The 18730-nt window shown below is 38.0% G+C and overlaps 1 protein-coding gene across 2 annotated transcripts in view; it reads right to left on the bottom strand.

Moving 5' to 3' along the window:
* LOC128687048 (uncharacterized) overlaps positions 1-18730 on the bottom strand; it is a 195726-nt gene that overhangs the window by 159965 nt on the left and 17031 nt on the right. For both annotated transcript variants that reach the window (XM_070082543.1, XM_070082544.1), the window contains exons 9-22: positions 18335-18516; positions 17224-17351; positions 14200-14291; positions 13425-13607; positions 11687-11955; positions 10306-10433; positions 7573-7699; positions 6875-6999; positions 6494-6624; positions 6016-6258; positions 3974-4170; positions 3197-3333; positions 1416-1549; positions 1103-1258 (exon numbers count right to left, since the gene is read on the bottom strand). In XM_070082543.1, the coding sequence (XP_069938644.1) occupies positions 1103-1258; positions 1416-1549; positions 3197-3333; positions 3974-4170; positions 6016-6258; positions 6494-6624; positions 6875-6999; positions 7573-7699; positions 10306-10433; positions 11687-11955; positions 13425-13607; positions 14200-14291; positions 17224-17351; positions 18335-18516 (2232 nt within the window). The remainder of the gene's footprint in view (positions 1-1102; positions 1259-1415; positions 1550-3196; positions 3334-3973; positions 4171-6015; positions 6259-6493; positions 6625-6874; positions 7000-7572; positions 7700-10305; positions 10434-11686; positions 11956-13424; positions 13608-14199; positions 14292-17223; positions 17352-18334; positions 18517-18730) is intronic.

Genomic DNA, 18730 nt, shown 5'->3' with positions numbered 1-18730 from the left:
TAAGCCTTGTGCATACATCGAGTGCCACCGAGTTAATCTGTTCTAGGCATAAGTTTGGGTCTGTGTTGCTTAGTATATCTTCCCAGCTTATATCGGTTAGGACTTGGTTTACTTGGTCCCACTTTATGTTTTTGTTATTGAAGTTGAATTTGGTGAATGCTCCCTCATGACTAGTCTCATTTTGTCGGTCTGGGGCTCCACGCATACATGTCTGAACCTCAATTATGTTGTGATCTGGTATATTGTTTTTGATATGGTGACATTTCTTATCAGATCATCATTGTTAGTGAATATGAGGTCTAGTGTATTCTCCAGTCTAGTAGGCTCTATTATTTGCTGGTTTAAATTGAATTTTGTGCAGAGATTTAAAAGCTCGTGTGAGTGTGAGTGAGAATTAGCTATGATTTTTTTTATATAGAAATCAGTTTAACAGTCAATAAAACACTGCTGCTACTGCATTCTTAACTTTATTTTGGGTCAGATGAAAAATGTAGCTGACCAACAAAATTTTAACCTTTTTATGGGTCAGATATATTGCAAAAAGCTTTAAGTCATACTCATATCAAAACTCATTTCAGCACTGCTAGCAATATCTGACAAGTATAAATGACAAGATACAAAGAGAGAAGCCAATATGTTTCTATTAAACTTAAGTCTTGCAAATGGAACTTGGCCCTATATATGTATGCATTAATGTGAATAATTGAAGCGTAATGAACAGTTCTCAATACTACATGGAGACAGAAACTCAGGAGATTAATTGATCTGTATATTTCGACCCCCTTCTGGAATCTGCGTAACTATTTCTGCCTGAAATGTCCTGGCATGATAGTGGCTTTCTTTGTACTTAACAAATCAAAATTGTAATTACACATTGTAACCTTTGCAAAAATATAAAATCTTTATTCCTTATTCTTTTATCCTCTTCAGCAAATAGATGCCTTTATGTGCTGGGTCACCTTGCCTCAGTGGGAGATGGCCAACATGTTAAAAAAAAAAATTAAGAGTACCTCTGTTAAATACAATAATTTATAAATATTTATAGTTACAGAAGTAGAGTTCAGTTCTGCTTCCTTCTTCCACTTTTCCCTCCATTACTCACTAGAGCCCTGGCAACAGCACTGCTGAAGTTTGACTGAAAATGTAGTGGAGGATGTGGGTTGATGGTGTAGTAACAAACTGCCTCCACCACCATACTCACGCCCACACTCTGGTTGCACACCCTCTCTCCCCATGCAGCCCATGCCTCCTGCACATTCTGATAAAAAAAGAAATGGGCTAATTAATTGTTTTAAGAGGAAGTACCATACCTCTTTACTGATATATTGCTTGGGTTAAGATCATATTTATGTATTAGGCTCCCAGCATGTTAGAAAATAATATACAAGACTAATGTTACTCACTCTCACACTTACCAGGAATTTGGTAGTAACAAGATCCAACATTTCCTGCAGAATAAAGTTGGCAGTGCCTGTAGGTCCCTGATGGAACACCTGTAGCAGCTGGTAATCTTCTGGCAGACCCAAAACAGAAGTCAACGTCACTTCATCTAGAGAACATAAGAGAATTTATATATTAAATGCAAAGTTACTGTATCTCTTATCAAAGATAACATGATCAAAAGTTACAAACTCATTTAAGAATATGCTTATCTACATTTGTCATTAGTTACTGTGAACTGAAAAATTAACTATCTCTGTGAGGAGACGGCTTATTTAACATAGTATACTTAAACAAACATAAAACTTTTTCTTATTGTAGTATACAAAATGTAGTTTACATGTAATAAAATACTGTTAAGCACAAAAGAAAGCCACTAGCATGTGGTGTATTTCAGGTAGACTAATCCTAAGGAACATTCACTTCTACCTGTTCTGAGCTAAGCTACCTTCAAAAATAGTCTAACTATTTCATACTTGCATAATTTGGATGAAATTGCTATTCCTGCCTTAGGATAAAATTAACTGTAGCATAATACATGAAATTTGCAGTCACTTCTCTCACAGAAAGCTTACCAACATAGTAAAATGTCTCCTTACTTCTCTGTAATCCTTCACATGTGCCTCTTTCTTTAATGTTAATTAGTCTTTTCAAATATTTGCTACTGACAAGTTCACTGATTTAGTATACAAATATAAGGTTATTTCAACATGATACATTGTTTATACAGAAATGGGCGAGACCTGAGAGCATGTTAAAAGCCCATAGTTATACAGAGTATTTCAGACCACAACATAACACAGCTAAGTTAGCTTGTCCCCTCAAACTATGTTACACCTGCAGCAGTTGTTCCCTCTCAATACATAACAATGCACCTAGATCGGATCTGACATCCATCCACCATTGTGCGATGCCTCACCTAAGCCAAGTTGCCTTTCATACTAAATGACATGACAACTGGAGCAGTCTGACTTTTAAAATATGTACACATAAAATGGCAACATGAATAAAAATTACATCCATTTAACAGTGCATATGAACAAAATCATTCTTAAACAGCCTGTTTTTACAACCTCTCAGTAGACTCTTACTTTTCAATGTTATACTCTCCTCAGAGGCTTCACCATGTCATTACTTATAATATTCAGGACTTTGACAGAATGGTACACATGTTTTTTTTATTATTAACACATCAATCGTTTCCCACCAAGGCAGGGTAGCCCGAAAAAGAAAAACTTTCATCATTCACTCCATCACTGTCTTGCCATTGGTGCACTTACACTAGTTATAAAACTGCAACATTAACACTCCTCCTTCAGAGTGCAGGCACTGTACTTCCCACCTCCAGGACTCAAGTCTGGCCTGCTGGTTTTCCTGAATCCCTTCATAAATGCAACCTTACTCTCACTCCAACAGCACAACAAGTCCTAAAAATTATTTGTCTCGACTCACTCCTATCTAACATGCTCATGCATGCTTACTGGAAGTCCAAGCCCTTCACACACAAAACCTCATATGTATATGCATATGAAATTCCATTGGCATTCTTTTTGTGAACTAGTTGTTTGGCTAGTGGGAAAACTTAAAAATCTTACAAGTATTCAAAAAACAGTATAACTTACATTATTCATCACAATGGAATGTTTCATAAAATGAAGAAACTGTGAAATGAACTTAAATGCACAGGTGAACTTCATATCCTGTAACTAACATCATGGTATACATTTAGAAAAAAGTACAATATGTATAGTATTACCTTGCAAGAGGTTGGCGAGAGCAGTAACAATATCATGGGCATGGTACATGATGTACTGCACTGTGTGGGCAACTAGCTGTGTGTGAGCATCTCCTCCCATCCACTCTACCCCCTGATCCACCAGCTCCAGGACCATGCTGCCCATGGTAGGTCAAAGGTTGAATCTCTTTACATGGAATAATATTTAATATCTTCATATCTTTCTATGCTTTTCTCCTAAATAGACATCATATGAGAAAGCAAAAGATATGTGCACTGATCAAGACATTTATTAAGGTAATATTTTGCCAAAGGTGACTTCTTAAGTCCTAATACTGAGACAACTAAGGAATGAGCATTTACAGTGGCAGGAGCCAGGCAGCAAGGTGTGAGAGGGTGGCAGTGGCATGGCAGTGGTAGTGACAATGGCAGAGGCAGTGGCAGTAGTAGTAGTACAGAAGCTACTGTGAGAGGGTAGTGTTTGAGAAGTATTTGTTAATGGTGTAGTAACATATTAAAGTTAACAACTTGGGTAATCTCCAAAGACTGGGACTGAAGAAGCCACTCTTGACCAAACATTTCCTTAATAAATGTCTTGATCAGTACATACACATGTGTATGTAGCTTTTACCTACAACCTGTCAGCATAGCCATACTAATTCCATCATTTGGTAGAGTTTAAAAATCTCCTAGAATCTATTTGGTTTTCTTTGTATTTTGATTTTTATGCTGTGAATTCCAAGCTTAAGACTGAGTGAAAGCATTACCATACAATCCTCTCGCTCCTCTCTTTCTCACCTTACAAATACCTGTGGGTCTATGCTCTCAGTTTGTGTGAAGGCATCTTGGAACTCTTGCAAGATGGGAGTGCCTTGTGGAGTGGTGATATTGTTGAGGATCTCATGAGGGTTAAGGGAGGTGAGCAACTGCACAAAGGACCTCATCAGTTGAAGAGTAGCACCCAGCTCAACTTCCCCAGGAGTGAAGTCCTCAGCCTATACACAAGGAGGTGGGAGATGGTGAATGAATGAATGAAAATCTGAGAGGGAACATAAATTTTTTCAAATGGGAAATAAATCTTCAAGAGACAGAGAAAGAGTATATCTTTGAGATGGATAAGAGCTCTTCGAGACAGAGAACAAATCTTTGAGACAGAGTATGAATCTTTGAGCTAGAGTATTAATTTTAGAGGTAGAACATGAATCTTTCAGTTGGATAGTGAATCTTTGAGATGGATGGTAAATTTGGTTTTGCTTATTAAGCTGCATATCCTTGGATGCTACTGTGCAGTAGTAATCTATTTTTTAAATAGGTGTACAACCTATCATCACATTTTATCTTCAATTTTTTATAGGGTGTACCAAAAAACTAGTGGAAGACTTCACTCACATGACCAAAAGATCCACTAAGTGGGTAATCATATGACTAAAACCCACTTCAAGAAAAATTTTCATAATTCTCCTAACAAAAGAGGTCCCAGAACATAAGGGGGTTTCAAGGAAATGAACTTGCATGGCTCTTGCAAAAACTCCGGCATTGTCTTTGGCCCTCGGTGACCAATGAATTTTTTTTCATCAAACTGCAAACTGGGTTTTGGCTGTCCTTTCTCTACTGCCCCAGATTGTTAGAAAGTACACTGTGTCACACTTCCAGCGTCACACATCCGGGGTCCCAGGCTATTCAACATCTTACCAGAAGAAATCAGAAACACAGCTGGAACGAGTGTAGAAGCCTTCAGGAGGAAGCTGGACAAGTATCTTCACCAGGTGCCAGGTCAACCAGGCTGTGATGGATATGTGAGGCAGCAGGCCTCCAGCAGCAGCAGCCTGGTTGACCAGGCAAGCACCAGATGAGCCTGGCCCATAGCCGAACTCCGAGAGTAGCTAAACTCTCGAAGCTCTTCAAAGGCATATCAAAGGTAAGGGTTGCCAAGTGTATCTGACAGTCCAGTATACAGAAAAATCTCTCATTAATGAACTTTTCATTGATGGATTTCAGCAATTTTAAACAAAAAAAAAAAAATTGGCCGAACAAACAATGGAAGTACACTGGAAAAAAATGGATGAATGTCTAATTCTGCATTTTGTCAGCAGTGATAGTGTCCGGTTGTCTTTTGAAGTACCAGACCAAGTTCAATAACTTCAATGTTTGTCTAGTACAGGCCAGAACAGCCATGACTAAGTCCTGTCTTCTTTCATTGTTTCCTGAGCAGTAGGCCTCCCATGCCAGTTTATTGTTTGTGCTCACTCATGCATACACTCACTATTCAGTCTCTAATTTTCCCTGGATTTAGAGCATTTTGTGTGGCATTAACATATTAAGTAAACTGCAATTAATAATGGCTTCAAATGCAAGTGGTGTGATTGCCGGACATTTACAGTGGAATATAGAAATAGGACACAAAAATGAGAATTTTGAATTTTGAATCTGATTTTTTAATTTTTTGAAGAGCAATGTACTGGAAATGAAATACATGGGAGCATGAAAGATGGCAGTATACTGTGCTGCAACACAAGTTGTGGGGATTGATATTTTATCATGAGGCTTATACAATACAGTGGTACCCCAAGTTTCGTACAGCTCTCAACTCGAACAATTATGTAAGTGTATTATTGTAAGTGCTTTTGTAAATGTATTTTTGGTGGTCTGAAATGGACTATCTATTTTACATTATTCCTTATGGGAATAATGTAACGGCACTCGAACAGCCTTTTGGAATGAATTATGGCCGAAACTCGGGGTACCGCTGCAATTCATATAAAAACTCATAAAAACATTCACACTTCAAACTTCTACACAGATCCAACAAAATATACCATATCTGGCAGGGTGACACTCACCAAGGCTTTGATGGTTCGAGTCATCTCAGCGTCAGAGGTGAGTTCATCAATGATGGCAGTCATGTTGTGGCAGAGGTACTGCTCGAAGCCCTGGACCTCTTCCTTGATGGTTTCTAGGTTAGACCAGGAGGCTGGAAGATCAGCAACAGCCGAGGCCGGAGGAAAGAGATCAACCAGGGTGGCATTACCACAGGGGTAGTAGTGCCAGGATGTCTCATTCAGCATTTGCACCAAGTTCATGTGCTGAAAGACACTAGGTTATCACAAATGTGCCAGTATCATGTAATATTTATATTTACAATTTTGTTATGATTCCATATTTTTAATACTAATTATGTCTATAATTTTTTTTAAAACATTTTTAATTAACACTTTCCATTTAATTCCTTAACAGTACACTTTCTCTTTACTGGAATACACAGTTCCCATTTCATACTGTTTTATTGCAAGATCTCACTTTCTCTTTCCCTCTACTCACTAAAGTCAGTCCACAGACACTCATAAGGTATGGTAAGGCAAGAAGACGTGGGAGGACTAGAGCCGCACTATGGAGGACAGATATGGTGTGGGGACACCCACCCACACACCACACCCATGGGTCACCAGTACCTATGGCAAGACCAAAATTCAGGATAAGTTATTCATGAGCATCAGCAAATGTAAGGTGCAGTATTTGACTCTCTTTTTTGCACTAAGGAGGTGGAGAATTGAATCTGGTAACTTGCTGAGTGAGAATACAGTTAAAGAAGGATCTGCCAGGGGCAGTATGTGGAGGACTCTGAGAGCAACAAGTAGGTTGTGCTGATGATAATATATATGATAAAACCCTCTACCAACTGATGGAGTGAAAGGCACTTACTAATGACTGTACTGAGGGCATTATAGGAGGCATTGAGAACCTCCACCAACTGAGGGAGTGGTGCAGGAACCTTCAGTAATTTAGGCTTCTCCATCATATTGAATACATTTTCTGTCACCTCCAGCCTGCAGAACAGTCAAGACAATGTGCCATCAAATAATACATTAATATTAATTTTTTTTTACAAGTTCATAACCATGAGTTTCATTAACTGATCTGATGGCTTTATTTTATACCCCATACTCACTTTGAGGGCAGCAGTCACAAGATCAGAGGTACATTTTGGGTCCAGAGACTGGTCCCTAATATTATACTGTAGTGGTAATGAATTAAGAGTACATCACCATTATATCAAAAATTATTTATCAAACCTTACAACAATCTCATTTACATCCCACCACAATTGCCAATACTGGACACATATTTTTTCCTTATTATTCCAGTAAACTGAGTTTATTGTATTAACCAGGTTTAGTCCTACTGTTTAAGTTCCCCCAAAATGCTGCCATCTTATGGAGTTTATTATAAACATTATTGTTATAATACAGGTATATATCATCAACTACCTGCATCAATTCAATTACAACACCCACAAAAAAGAACGACTTTCATTATGATGCAAGTTCATTCTAGACTTCAAGACAAAAAAATAAACTTTTGGTAATTTATCCCCACTGAAAAATTAACCTCCTACTTACATATTGGCTGGCAACATGGAGAGGAGTGATTTAAAGTTTTTATTGAGTATGAGATCACTCAGGTGCCAGGGCTGCTGGAAGACGATCACCAGGTACACCAATGATTCCACCGCTGATGATGTCACTTCTGGGGTTCCACATACATGTACTTAGTTATCACGCTCTCTAACAACTATATGCCATAATACTTTCTGTTAATTATATATATATATACTGATATGCTTAACAATTTGCAAATGGGCAAAATTATTTAAAAACATTATCTCTCAGTCCACAGCAGGATTCGTACCTGCAAACTTGGCATCAGAGTATACATACTCTGGAGTCTGGCTGTGTGGATAAAGTACTGTGTACTCTGATGCTGAGTTTGCAGGTTCGAATCCTGTGTGGACTGAGAGATAATACATATTATCCAGTTATAATCAAGTCTCAATACAAGTTATCAAATGCTGAGGTGAAAAGGTTAAGTCTTGACTTCAGAGATAAAGACATGTGTTAGAATATACAGCTTAAATCTGAATTCTTAGACTGATGATCCTCAACTACAGTAAAAGTTACATAAAAGGATATGTGTGCAACTTGAAACAATGTTTTTTAATGCAATGTTTCACTCATGAGGGGTTTTGTCAAGCCAATACATACACAACATGGACAAAAATAAGTACAACAGCAGTGGTAACAGCAGCAAAAGAGAAAGTGTCTCCAGTAATGGCAATATTGTGTGTTTGACATAAAATTCGTACTAGAATCTTAGGGATAACAAAGCTGCATTTATTCTGTAACCATGTTGGAGACAGATACAGCAGGGCTCCGCTTTAGTGTGTTTTGCCTTACGGTGTTCTGCTACTGCAGACATTTCAAATTATGACCAAAACTCGCTATACGGCTCCCCCCCACTTGACTTTCTAATACAGTCTCCGCCCCCCACCCAGTTTGTTTACATTCTCCGTGAACACTGCGTTTCTCCATTATGTCTGGAAACTTTCCAAAATTTCAAATGTTTTAAAGTTATTTCATGTTTTATAATACTATACTCAGATAATTATATGTACCTGTACCTAAATAAACTTACACACTGTGCAGGCATGCAGGTACACATTAAAATCACTAAAAGTGTCTTATTAGTCTTGAGGATGCCATATTAATAATAATATATAATAATAATAATCACTGAGGCACATTAAATATTGTATATTACTTTAATATAAATATTTTCATTAATCCATCTATGATATTTTTTTCAAAATTATATAATAAACACATTACATAACACATAAACATGATAAATATACCCCACAGTGAAATAAATTAACGTAAATAAGATGTTACGTGTATGAACCAAAACCATATGCATTTTTCTGCAAGTTTACATAACTCTGCATCTTTCTCAACTCTCATTTAGAAGATTATTCGTTTTACTTCATTTACTCACCTCTCACCCTACATTAGGACTATAAATATTTTAAGGTAAGAATGAGTGTACTGTATATGCATTTTATCACTTTAGTGAGCTTTAAATGTTGTGGTATATTACGTGTGGGTGGGGTGGCCTTGCCTGTCTGGATACCATACCTCCCACACCTGACTTCCTACAAATAAATACTACTCACCTCTCACCCTGCATTAAGACTACAAATATTTTAAGGTAAGTAATGAATGTACTGTATATCCATTTAATCACTCTGGAGTGCTTTAAATGTCATAGTATATTATGTGTGTGGGGTGGCCTGGCTGGCTACCATACCTCCCACACCTGACTTCTTACAACAAATACTACTTATCTTTCATTCTACATTAACCCTTAAACAGTCCAAACAAATCGGCGTTCAAATTCGTAATGCTACAAAAGTAGATCTACTTTTTTTTTACATATTTTCAAATGTAACAAAAAATGTAGATAAAAGTTTTTTTACACGTTTTCAAATGTAAAACAAAAAAAAAAGATCTACATTTTTTTACATACTTTCAGATGTTGAAAAAACGTATATATACGTTTGGACCATTTAAGGGTTAAGACTACAAATATTTTAAGGTAAATAATGAGTGTACTGTGTGTGCATTTTACTTTTATTGTTTTCAATGCCTAGTTCTATTGCTAACTTCATATATGTTAGTGTAAACTTGTTATTTGGCATTTATATGAATTTAAGTGTGGAAAAAATGGTGCCCTGCTTTCCGGTGATGTCCACTTTCTGGTGGTAGCCTGGAACCTAACCTGCCATATATAAGTGGGGCCCTACTGTATATACACAGGGTGGGCCAAAAGTAGGCTTACAGTTGTTTCACTATTTGTTAACATTTTCGATTTAATTTATCCAAACCATAATTCCAAACCATTGTTCCAAACTAGTATTCCAATACTAAAGCAGTATTGGAAGTGTGAAAATGCCAAGCAGGTGCAGGAGTTAAGTGCATACCTACTAAGTGTAAGCCTACTTTTGGCCCACCCTGTATATTCATTATATCCATATATTGTATCAGTTTAACAAAGCCCTTGATGGGCTGTATATATGTTTGTTTTCCTAACAATTGTCAGTAATACTATACTACCAGTAATTACATATATGGAAAAAAAAAAAAAAGCTTTTAAATCTGAATTCTTACATTATGTTCTGAAATAAAAGGGTTGAAATTTAAATTTGAAATCAGTGTTCTTACACAACAACAAGGTTGTGGAAAAATTAAACTACCATTTGAAGGTACAACAGATTTATTGTGATGTAAGTTACTGACTTGCAATAGTTTCCACAGATGTGGTAGAGTTGAAGAGAGTGTAGAGAACAGGCAAGTGGTAGCCAGCCTCCTGCAGGTCCTCAGCTCCCAGCAATGCATCTCTTGTCAGGCTGAGGTACAGCATTGTCCTGTAATACACAACTTTGTTTCACAGGTGGGTGGGTGGGTGGGTGTGTGTGTGTGTGTACTCACCTATTTGTGGTTGCAGGGGTCGATTCATAGCTCCTGGCCCTGCAATAGTGTGTGTGTGTGTGTGTGTGTGTGTGTGTGTGTGTGTGTGTGTGTGTGTGTGTGTGTGTGTGTGTGTGAGGGAAGGAAAGAAATGGATGCAACTGGAGGTAGGTAGGATGGATAGGGAAGTGGTAAAATGCTGAATATTTGTATTCTACCACTCTTCACCTGTCTACACTTAAGTAGTCTATAAGAATTAGGTCGAGCCTGCCTGAAATGCCTCAGTATGATAGTGGTTTTCTTTGTTCCAATAAAATTATGAAATGTAAACACACACTTTAACCTTAGCAAATAAATAAAATTATATTGTACTGTACTGTGGTGCTAGAGGTTAGGAAAAGTTAGGGGTGTGGAGGGGAGGAAAAATGACAGTTTTGAAGGTTGATACATATGTAGGTGGATGAATTAGTATATAACTGAGTAAAGATGGGTGGGTATATGAAAACATACATAAATTAATGAAAAGTGTATGGGAACAAATGAGTGAATGATTGAAAGCATGAATGGACAGATGAGTGAATGGATGAGAGAATAAATGAACAAATCAGTGAATAGATGAGGGAATGGCTGAACAGATGGGTGAAAGTAAGAAAAGAGATAACAGAGACAACTGTATTACTAAACAGATATGTAGATGGATAAATGAGCATTAAAAAAAATATTACCAGCCATATTCAAAATACAGACAAAACTACTAGAGTCAAATGGACATTAAGTTGATAGAATAAACTACTGCATGACATCCTTAAAAACTAACACAGCTCATCACCCTCACTTACACATTGTGATATTATGCTACTAAACTATATTTCATAACAAAATAAAGGCAACAAAATGTTACAAGCAATATATATAATAAAAATATAAAAAAGAGATAAAAAAATGTCATATAAAATACAGTGGACCCCCGCATAACGATCACCTCCGAATGCGACCAATTATGTAAGTGTATTTATGTAAGTGCGTTTGTACATGTATGTTTGGGGGTCTGAAATGGACTAATCTACTTCACAATATTCCTTAAGGGAACAAATTCGGTCAGTACTGGCACCTGAACATACTTCTGGAGTGAAAAAATATCGTTAACCGGGGGTCCACTGTAATTTAATAAGTAATATAATGTGATTTAAGAAGAATAACTGGAACATACAGGTTTTGGATGATATATTTGAAGAGCTGAGCCTCGTTCTGAAAAGCCTCAATATTATCTTGTGTTCCAGGAGGCAGCTCAGACACGAGTGAACTGACTTCATCTAAAATTGATCTCTTTCGCCTCTTGCTGGTTCCCTCAGAAGAGTTCAGAGCATGATCAAGTTCAAGACGGTTCAGGAGGTTTGCAGAGGACTGAATCACCTCCCACAGCCTAATTAGACTCTGGATGACTTGTGATGCACTCACTGGGCCATCAGACAGGATTTGCTGGGAGAAGTATCACATTATCATTTTAACCATATTACATATTTTATTCATGATAATGCTGTATGCTGATATTCAGTCTGGAAAACCCCCACAGAACCTCAGGATTTTAAGACTGTTTTATCCAATTAATCAGTGTTCACATTCTATAGTTACTATGTAAAAAAAATTTTGAAAGTTTGTTTGCAATAACATTTTAATAATGAGCATTTCTTTATGGGCTATGAAACTCTATACATAAGATTAGTTGTAATGATATACTAAACACTGCCCAAAAAACTGTGCATACTATGACTTCTGATTTATTGTACTACATACATAATCTTGTGTAATGAACTGTAATAAAATTATAAATATTATAATTCACTGCTTCTTCATATTATTATTATTATAATACGAGGGTGCTAAACCAATAAGGATCATACAATGCCTGGAGAATGGAGGTAATCAGGTTTGATCCAAGAAAGTATAGGGTTGCTGTAATTCTTGGTATCAAGAGACTCATGATTCATCAGCTCATACAGTCAGCTGCTGATTTACTTGTATTCTCAGTGACAGACAAAGTCAGTAATGTAATTAGGCCAACATGACTCATATGACCAACAAGGGCTTGCCTGAATAGATGAGAGAATGGCTGAGCAGATGGTGAATGTAAGGAAAGGAATAACAGAGACAAATGTATTGTGCCTCACGAGTTATTAAGAACTGGTTGAATCAGTTAGGTAGTCAGTAACTTCAGGAAATAAGTCACATTGTTTGACTTTATTGGGTTATTATAGGTTAGATCTACATAATGTACTACTGTATATGTCTGTAACATCTGTGAACCCTAAAAACCAATGCAAAAATTTGTATAAGCAAGAAAAGCCTAAATAAAATTGACAAAACACTGTACTTGGGTTGGGTAACTCATTTTGTCAATCAATGACTACATGTATTAGAGTAACTGGGATGGGTGACTCGCATAAAGGAGGCCAACTGGCCCATACCTGGTAGGTTCTTCTTAAATCCATCCCTATTACTCAAATACCTGTCTAACCTATCCTTAAAGCTACAAAGTTCATTCAGTAGCTAAGCTGTGCACAAAACCCAGGATATCAGTGACAGGTCAAGAGTATTATAACATCAATAACTGGAAGAGTGGCTGGATGACACACTCAGATCCTCAATAACCAGCAGAACTAGATTCCACAGCAGTGAGCAGTTGAAAGGTTGGGATGGGCAACTCAGATGGCCCATCAGTGGCTGGATGACTTACCCAAGTGATTCACCTAGTTCATCAATAATTGATCCAAATTTCAGAGCAACTCACCCAGTGCATCAGTGACTGAAGAAGTGTCAGAACAACTCATTTGGTCCATTAGTGATTGATCAGGTGTCAGGGCAACTCACTTTTACCACCAATGATTGGTCACATGTCTGAGCAACTCAACTGGTCCATTAGTGATTGATCAAGTGTCTGAGTAACTTACCTCCACCACAAGTGACTGGTTGTTGAGTGGAGTCTTGAGAAGTGCTGTAATTTGTTGGAGATCTCTGGCTCCAGCCTCACTACAGAACTTTGCCTGTACTACCAGCCAGTAATCATCGCTGACACCAGGCCATGAGGTTCTGTCACATGCCCAGGCACCCAATCTTTCTTCTGTTATTGATTTCTAATGAGATAAAACAAAAACATATTTTAAATATATAGACTACATCACTTAAAATTATTTAATTATTTTTTATTTAAAAGAGGAAGTACAGTGCCTGCACTTGAGAAAATAATAATTTTAAGTGTTAACTACAGCAAATGAAACTTTAATATTTATTGCAATATGTGATTGATGAATCTCAATTTTTTTTACTTTCCACCAGCAGTGTAACCCAACTAAGCCAAAATTATTAAAATTAATTAATGAATACTGTCTGGTGTGACATCTAAACTGTCATACCTTTGCACCTCCACAAAGACAGTGATATTGTGTGAATGATGGTGAAAGTATTGAATGATTGTGGAAGTGTTTCTTTCTTTTTGGGTCACCCTGCTTTGGTGAGAGACGGCTGACATGTTGGAAAAAAATTAAGATAAGGACCAATTGGACTCCAGCACTGTGTGCACTCTATATATAAATTTCCCTTTGTGAAAAATGCTGTTTAGTGATCATATGAGGGATGGGTGGGTGAGTGGTACACACTAAGTATGAACTCATCTATGAGTACACCATTAACTAAATTCTCATTGAGGGATGGGAGAGGGGTACATACCTGCATATGGAAGAAATTGGAGTGTGTTATTATCAGTATGGGACTGAAGTTCATGGGCAACCGAGGCTCTGACACCATCCAAGACAACATGACTGCAGAGTGGAAAAAAGGGAATGAGAGAGAGAGAATGGAGGGAGGAAGAGTCATTATTTGTACTTATTGCTACATTTTCAATTTGTTGTAAAAAACTTGTAAAATTACATATAAACAAGCTTTCAATGTCTCCTACTGAATAGTTCACTTCTATGGTTTTCTAATTCACCTCTCTTGCTGTCTAGTTTCTCTCTCATTATCTAGTTTACCTTTTTCACTGTCTAATTTAATTCTTATCTGGTTTACTTCCCTCATCTAGCTGACCTTTCCCATTGTCTAGGTCACTCTTTTCATTGTGTAATTCATCCTTGTTGTCCAGTTCACCTCTATTGCTGTTTAAATCACCTCATTTGTTGTATAGGTCATGTCTGTCTTTTACACCTATTTTATTGTCATTTCAGCTGTTATACAGGTAGGTCTTGATTAGCGCGAATAATGAATCCCACCAGGCCATGGTGCCCTGTGGCCTTGTGGCAAAAGCTCTTGCTTCACACGGTGAGGATCTGGATTCGATTCCCAGCTAAGGGGTGGAAACATTGGATGTGTTTCCTCACACCGGTTGTCCATGTTCGCCTATCAGTAAAATGGGTACCTGGGTGTTAGTCAACTGGTGTGAGTTGCATCCTAGGACAAAACTGACCTAAGTTGCCCACAATGCTCTGCATAACATGGAGCTTTCTTTAGTAGTATGTCATTGATGTCAGCTAGGCCTGTATACCATGTACATGTACTTGTAGTAAATAAAGATATTATCATATATGAAGTGGTCACATTATTTGAATTAGCATTAATCGATACCTAGCTGTCCCACTGTCAAGTTTACCTCTCCCAGTGGTCCCTGGTAACCTTTATCTCAACAGTTGCTTGAGGTTACTAATGCAATTACCCCATTCTACAATAAACACATACAATACAGGAGGGCCTCGCTTTACAGAGCTTTGCTTTTCAGCATGTCGCTAATACGACGGTTTTCAATTATACCCATTCTTCATTTATTCAGTGTACCTACACTTAATATATTCACCACTCATTATAAGCTAAGTACAAGGTAAGTGGTGCATGTACTGTATATGCATTTTTTAGCCCTAAATTTATTGCTCATTTAATATATGATATTGTAAACATGTTATTATTATTATTATTATCACACTGGCCAATTCCCACCAAGGCAGGGTGGCCCGAAAAAGAAAAACATTCACCATCATTCACTCCATCACTGTCTTGCCAGAAGGGTGCTTTACACTACAGTTTTTAAACTGCAACATTAACACCCCTCCTTCAGAGTGCAGGCACTGTACTTCCCATCTCCAGGACTCAAGTCCAGCCTGCTGGTTTCCCTGAACCCCTTCATAAATGTTACTTTGCTCACACTCCAACAGCACGTCAAGTATTAAAAACCATTTGTCTCCATTCACTCCTATCAAACATGCTCACGCATGCCTGCTGGAAGTCCAAGCCCCTCGCACACAAAACCTCCTTTACCCCCTACCTCCAACCTTTCCTAGGCCGACCCCTACCACGCCTTCCTTCCACTACAGACTGATGCACTCTTGAAGTCATTCTGTTTCGCTCCATTCTCTCTACATGTCCGAACCACCTCAACAACTCTTCCTCAGCCCTCTGGACAACAGTTTTGGTAATCCCGCACCTCCTCCTAACTTCCAAACTACGAATTCTCTGCATTATATTCACACCACACATTGCCCTCAGACATGACATCTCCACTGCCTCCAGCCTTCTCCTCACTGCAACATTCATCACCCATGCTTCATACCCATATAAGAGTGTTGGTAAAACTATACTCTCATACATTCCCCTCTTTGCCTCTAAGGACGAAGTTCTTTGTCTCCACAGACTCCTAAGTGCACCACTCACCCTTTTCCCCTCATCAATTCTATGATTCACCTCATCTTTCATAGACCCATCCGCTGACACGTCCACTACCAAATATCTGAATACATTCACCTCCTCCATACTCTCTCCCTCCAATCTGATATCCAATCTTTCATCACCTAATCTTTTTGTTATCCTCATAACCTTACTCTTTCCTGTATTCACTTTTAATTTTCTTCTTTTGCATACCCTACCAAATTCATCCACCAATCTCTGCAACTTCTCTTCAGAATCTCCCAAGAGCACAGTGTCATCAGCAAAGAGCAACTGTGACAACTCCCACTTTATATGTGATTCTTTATCTTTTAACTCTTACTTCTCTTACAACCCCATCTATAAATATATTAAACAACCACGGTGACATCACACATCCTTGTCTAAGGCCTACTTTTACTGGGAAATAATTTCCCTCTTTCCTACATACTCTAACTTGAGCCTCACTATCCTCGTAAAAACTCTTCACTGCTTTCAGTAACCTACCTCCTACACCATACACCTGCAACATCTGCCACATTGCCCCCCTATCCACCCTGTTATACGCCTTTTCCAAATCCATAAATGCCACAAAGACCTCTTTAGCCTTATCTAAATACTGTTCACTTATGTGTTTCACTGTAAATACCTGCTCCACACACCCCCTACCTTTCCTAAAGCCTCCTTGTAAACATGTTATCAGGCTTTTATATGCATTTGAAAGTGAAAAAGGCTATGTTTCACTTTACAGCGATTTTCACCTGTAGTACAGTGGACCCCCGCTTAACGATCACCTCCCAATGCGACCAATTATGTAAGTGTATTTATGTAAGTGCGTTTGTACGTGTATGTTTGGGGGTCTGAAATGGACTAATCTACTTCACAATATTCCTTATGGGAACAAATTCGGTCAGTACTGGCACCTGAACATACTTCTGGAATGAAAAAATATCGTTAACTGGGGGTCTACTGTATATGCAGGGCTCTCCTATATTATCTAATATTTTTGCTTTTACAAAGTTTTGCCACATTGGTAAAATTTATCTTTCAGGACAGCGTACTTACTGTTTGAGGCCTGCGTGAGGTTGGTGGCCACAAGTATGGTGGGGTAGAGAGCAGTCAACATGTGGGTAATGGGTTTACCCACCTCTGGCAGCATTCGGGCAGTGGCATTATCAAGTGCCTCCCCAAGCCTGTGGAAATACCCCTCACCTATACTATCTTGTCAAACATTAATCTTATTTTGCAAACTCATCACTACTGTCTCTCAAATAATGACTGAATTTTGATCCTACATCACAAAACAGAATCCAAAGATCCTAACCTTCGACTGACTCCATTTCTCCCTTGACTAATAATTAATTTTTTCCAACATATTTTCTATTCCTTGCAGATGATAAGTAAGACACACGTGCAACAGTTGGATAACTTTATTCCAAAACATTTCACCTACATAGTAGGCTTCTTCAGTCGAGTTCAACAGAGGAAGCAGAAGCAGTAATGTGTACCATTATCATATTCACATTCCTTGGAGAATGTGTACCATTATCATATTCACATTCCTTGGAGAATGTGTACCATTATCATATTCACATTCCTTAGAGTCATTGTCTTCCTTCTATTCCCTTTTCTGTTCCTTAGGTAGTCATTACATGCTTTATTTTTCTTTCAATCTCAGCTTTTTCCCCTTCCTTTCCTTTCTACCAACTTTTTCTCCAAGGATATATTACATATATGTACTGAGAGGTGTGCTTCCCTCAGTTTATATGTGCTCAAAGGCATCTTTCCTCAAACAAGTACTTCCTCTATTTTTCTTTTATTTCACACATCGGCCATCACCCATTGACTAAAACATGCGCATCTTAGTACATATACCCTGAGTTTACCTAAATTTCTGTCTTGGGGATTAATGCTAGTGTCAATGAAGATCGTGGAATTAATGACCTTAGCATAATCAATAGGCCCTAAACTTAGAAAAACCATCTCCCATGCCCTTCCCTCTTCCTATTACCTCATGTATGAAACCCATCATGTATGAAAGAATATGGCAAGAAAAAATTACTAAATATCTTTTGTTCCCATAGTGTATCTACTGATAACACAAGGAAAAAGGGTGGAATGTGTACATCATGGGTGTAGTATACTTGTTACAATATTGTTAACATAAAAAGTGTACCTGTCAGGGGTGAGGAGCATAGGTTGGAGTAGTGTGGGCAACAGCGTAGAGGAGAGTGTCAGAAGGGTGTGGGAGCTTGGGTTTTGCTGCATCACCTCTGCTGCCCATCCTATACCCTCTCCAACCGAGCCTAGAGTCAATCCCATTGCCTGCAACATTGCCACCCATGGATCATTCAACTCCTGTTGGGAAAAAGAGGGAGAACAGAATGATAAGGTGGGTCCTCAGTCTGACTGGTCCTTCAAGCAGTAACAGTCCCTGTTACTGCTTGAAAATTGTTAAAAATTGGCAAGTTAGTCGAATTGAACTACCTTTTGAGATTGATGGATATGGAAAATTTATGGAAAATGATGGGACCTCTAAATTTCTAACATCGACTGTAGTGCAGGTTTTGGA

This window comes from Cherax quadricarinatus, chromosome 7 (genome assembly GCF_038502225.1).
Source record: "Cherax quadricarinatus isolate ZL_2023a chromosome 7, ASM3850222v1, whole genome shotgun sequence".
NCBI classification, from domain to species: Eukaryota; Metazoa; Arthropoda; class Malacostraca; order Decapoda; family Parastacidae; genus Cherax; species Cherax quadricarinatus.
The sequence above is the reverse complement of the archived record's forward strand: the minus strand, read 5'-3'. Positions and strand labels throughout refer to the sequence as shown.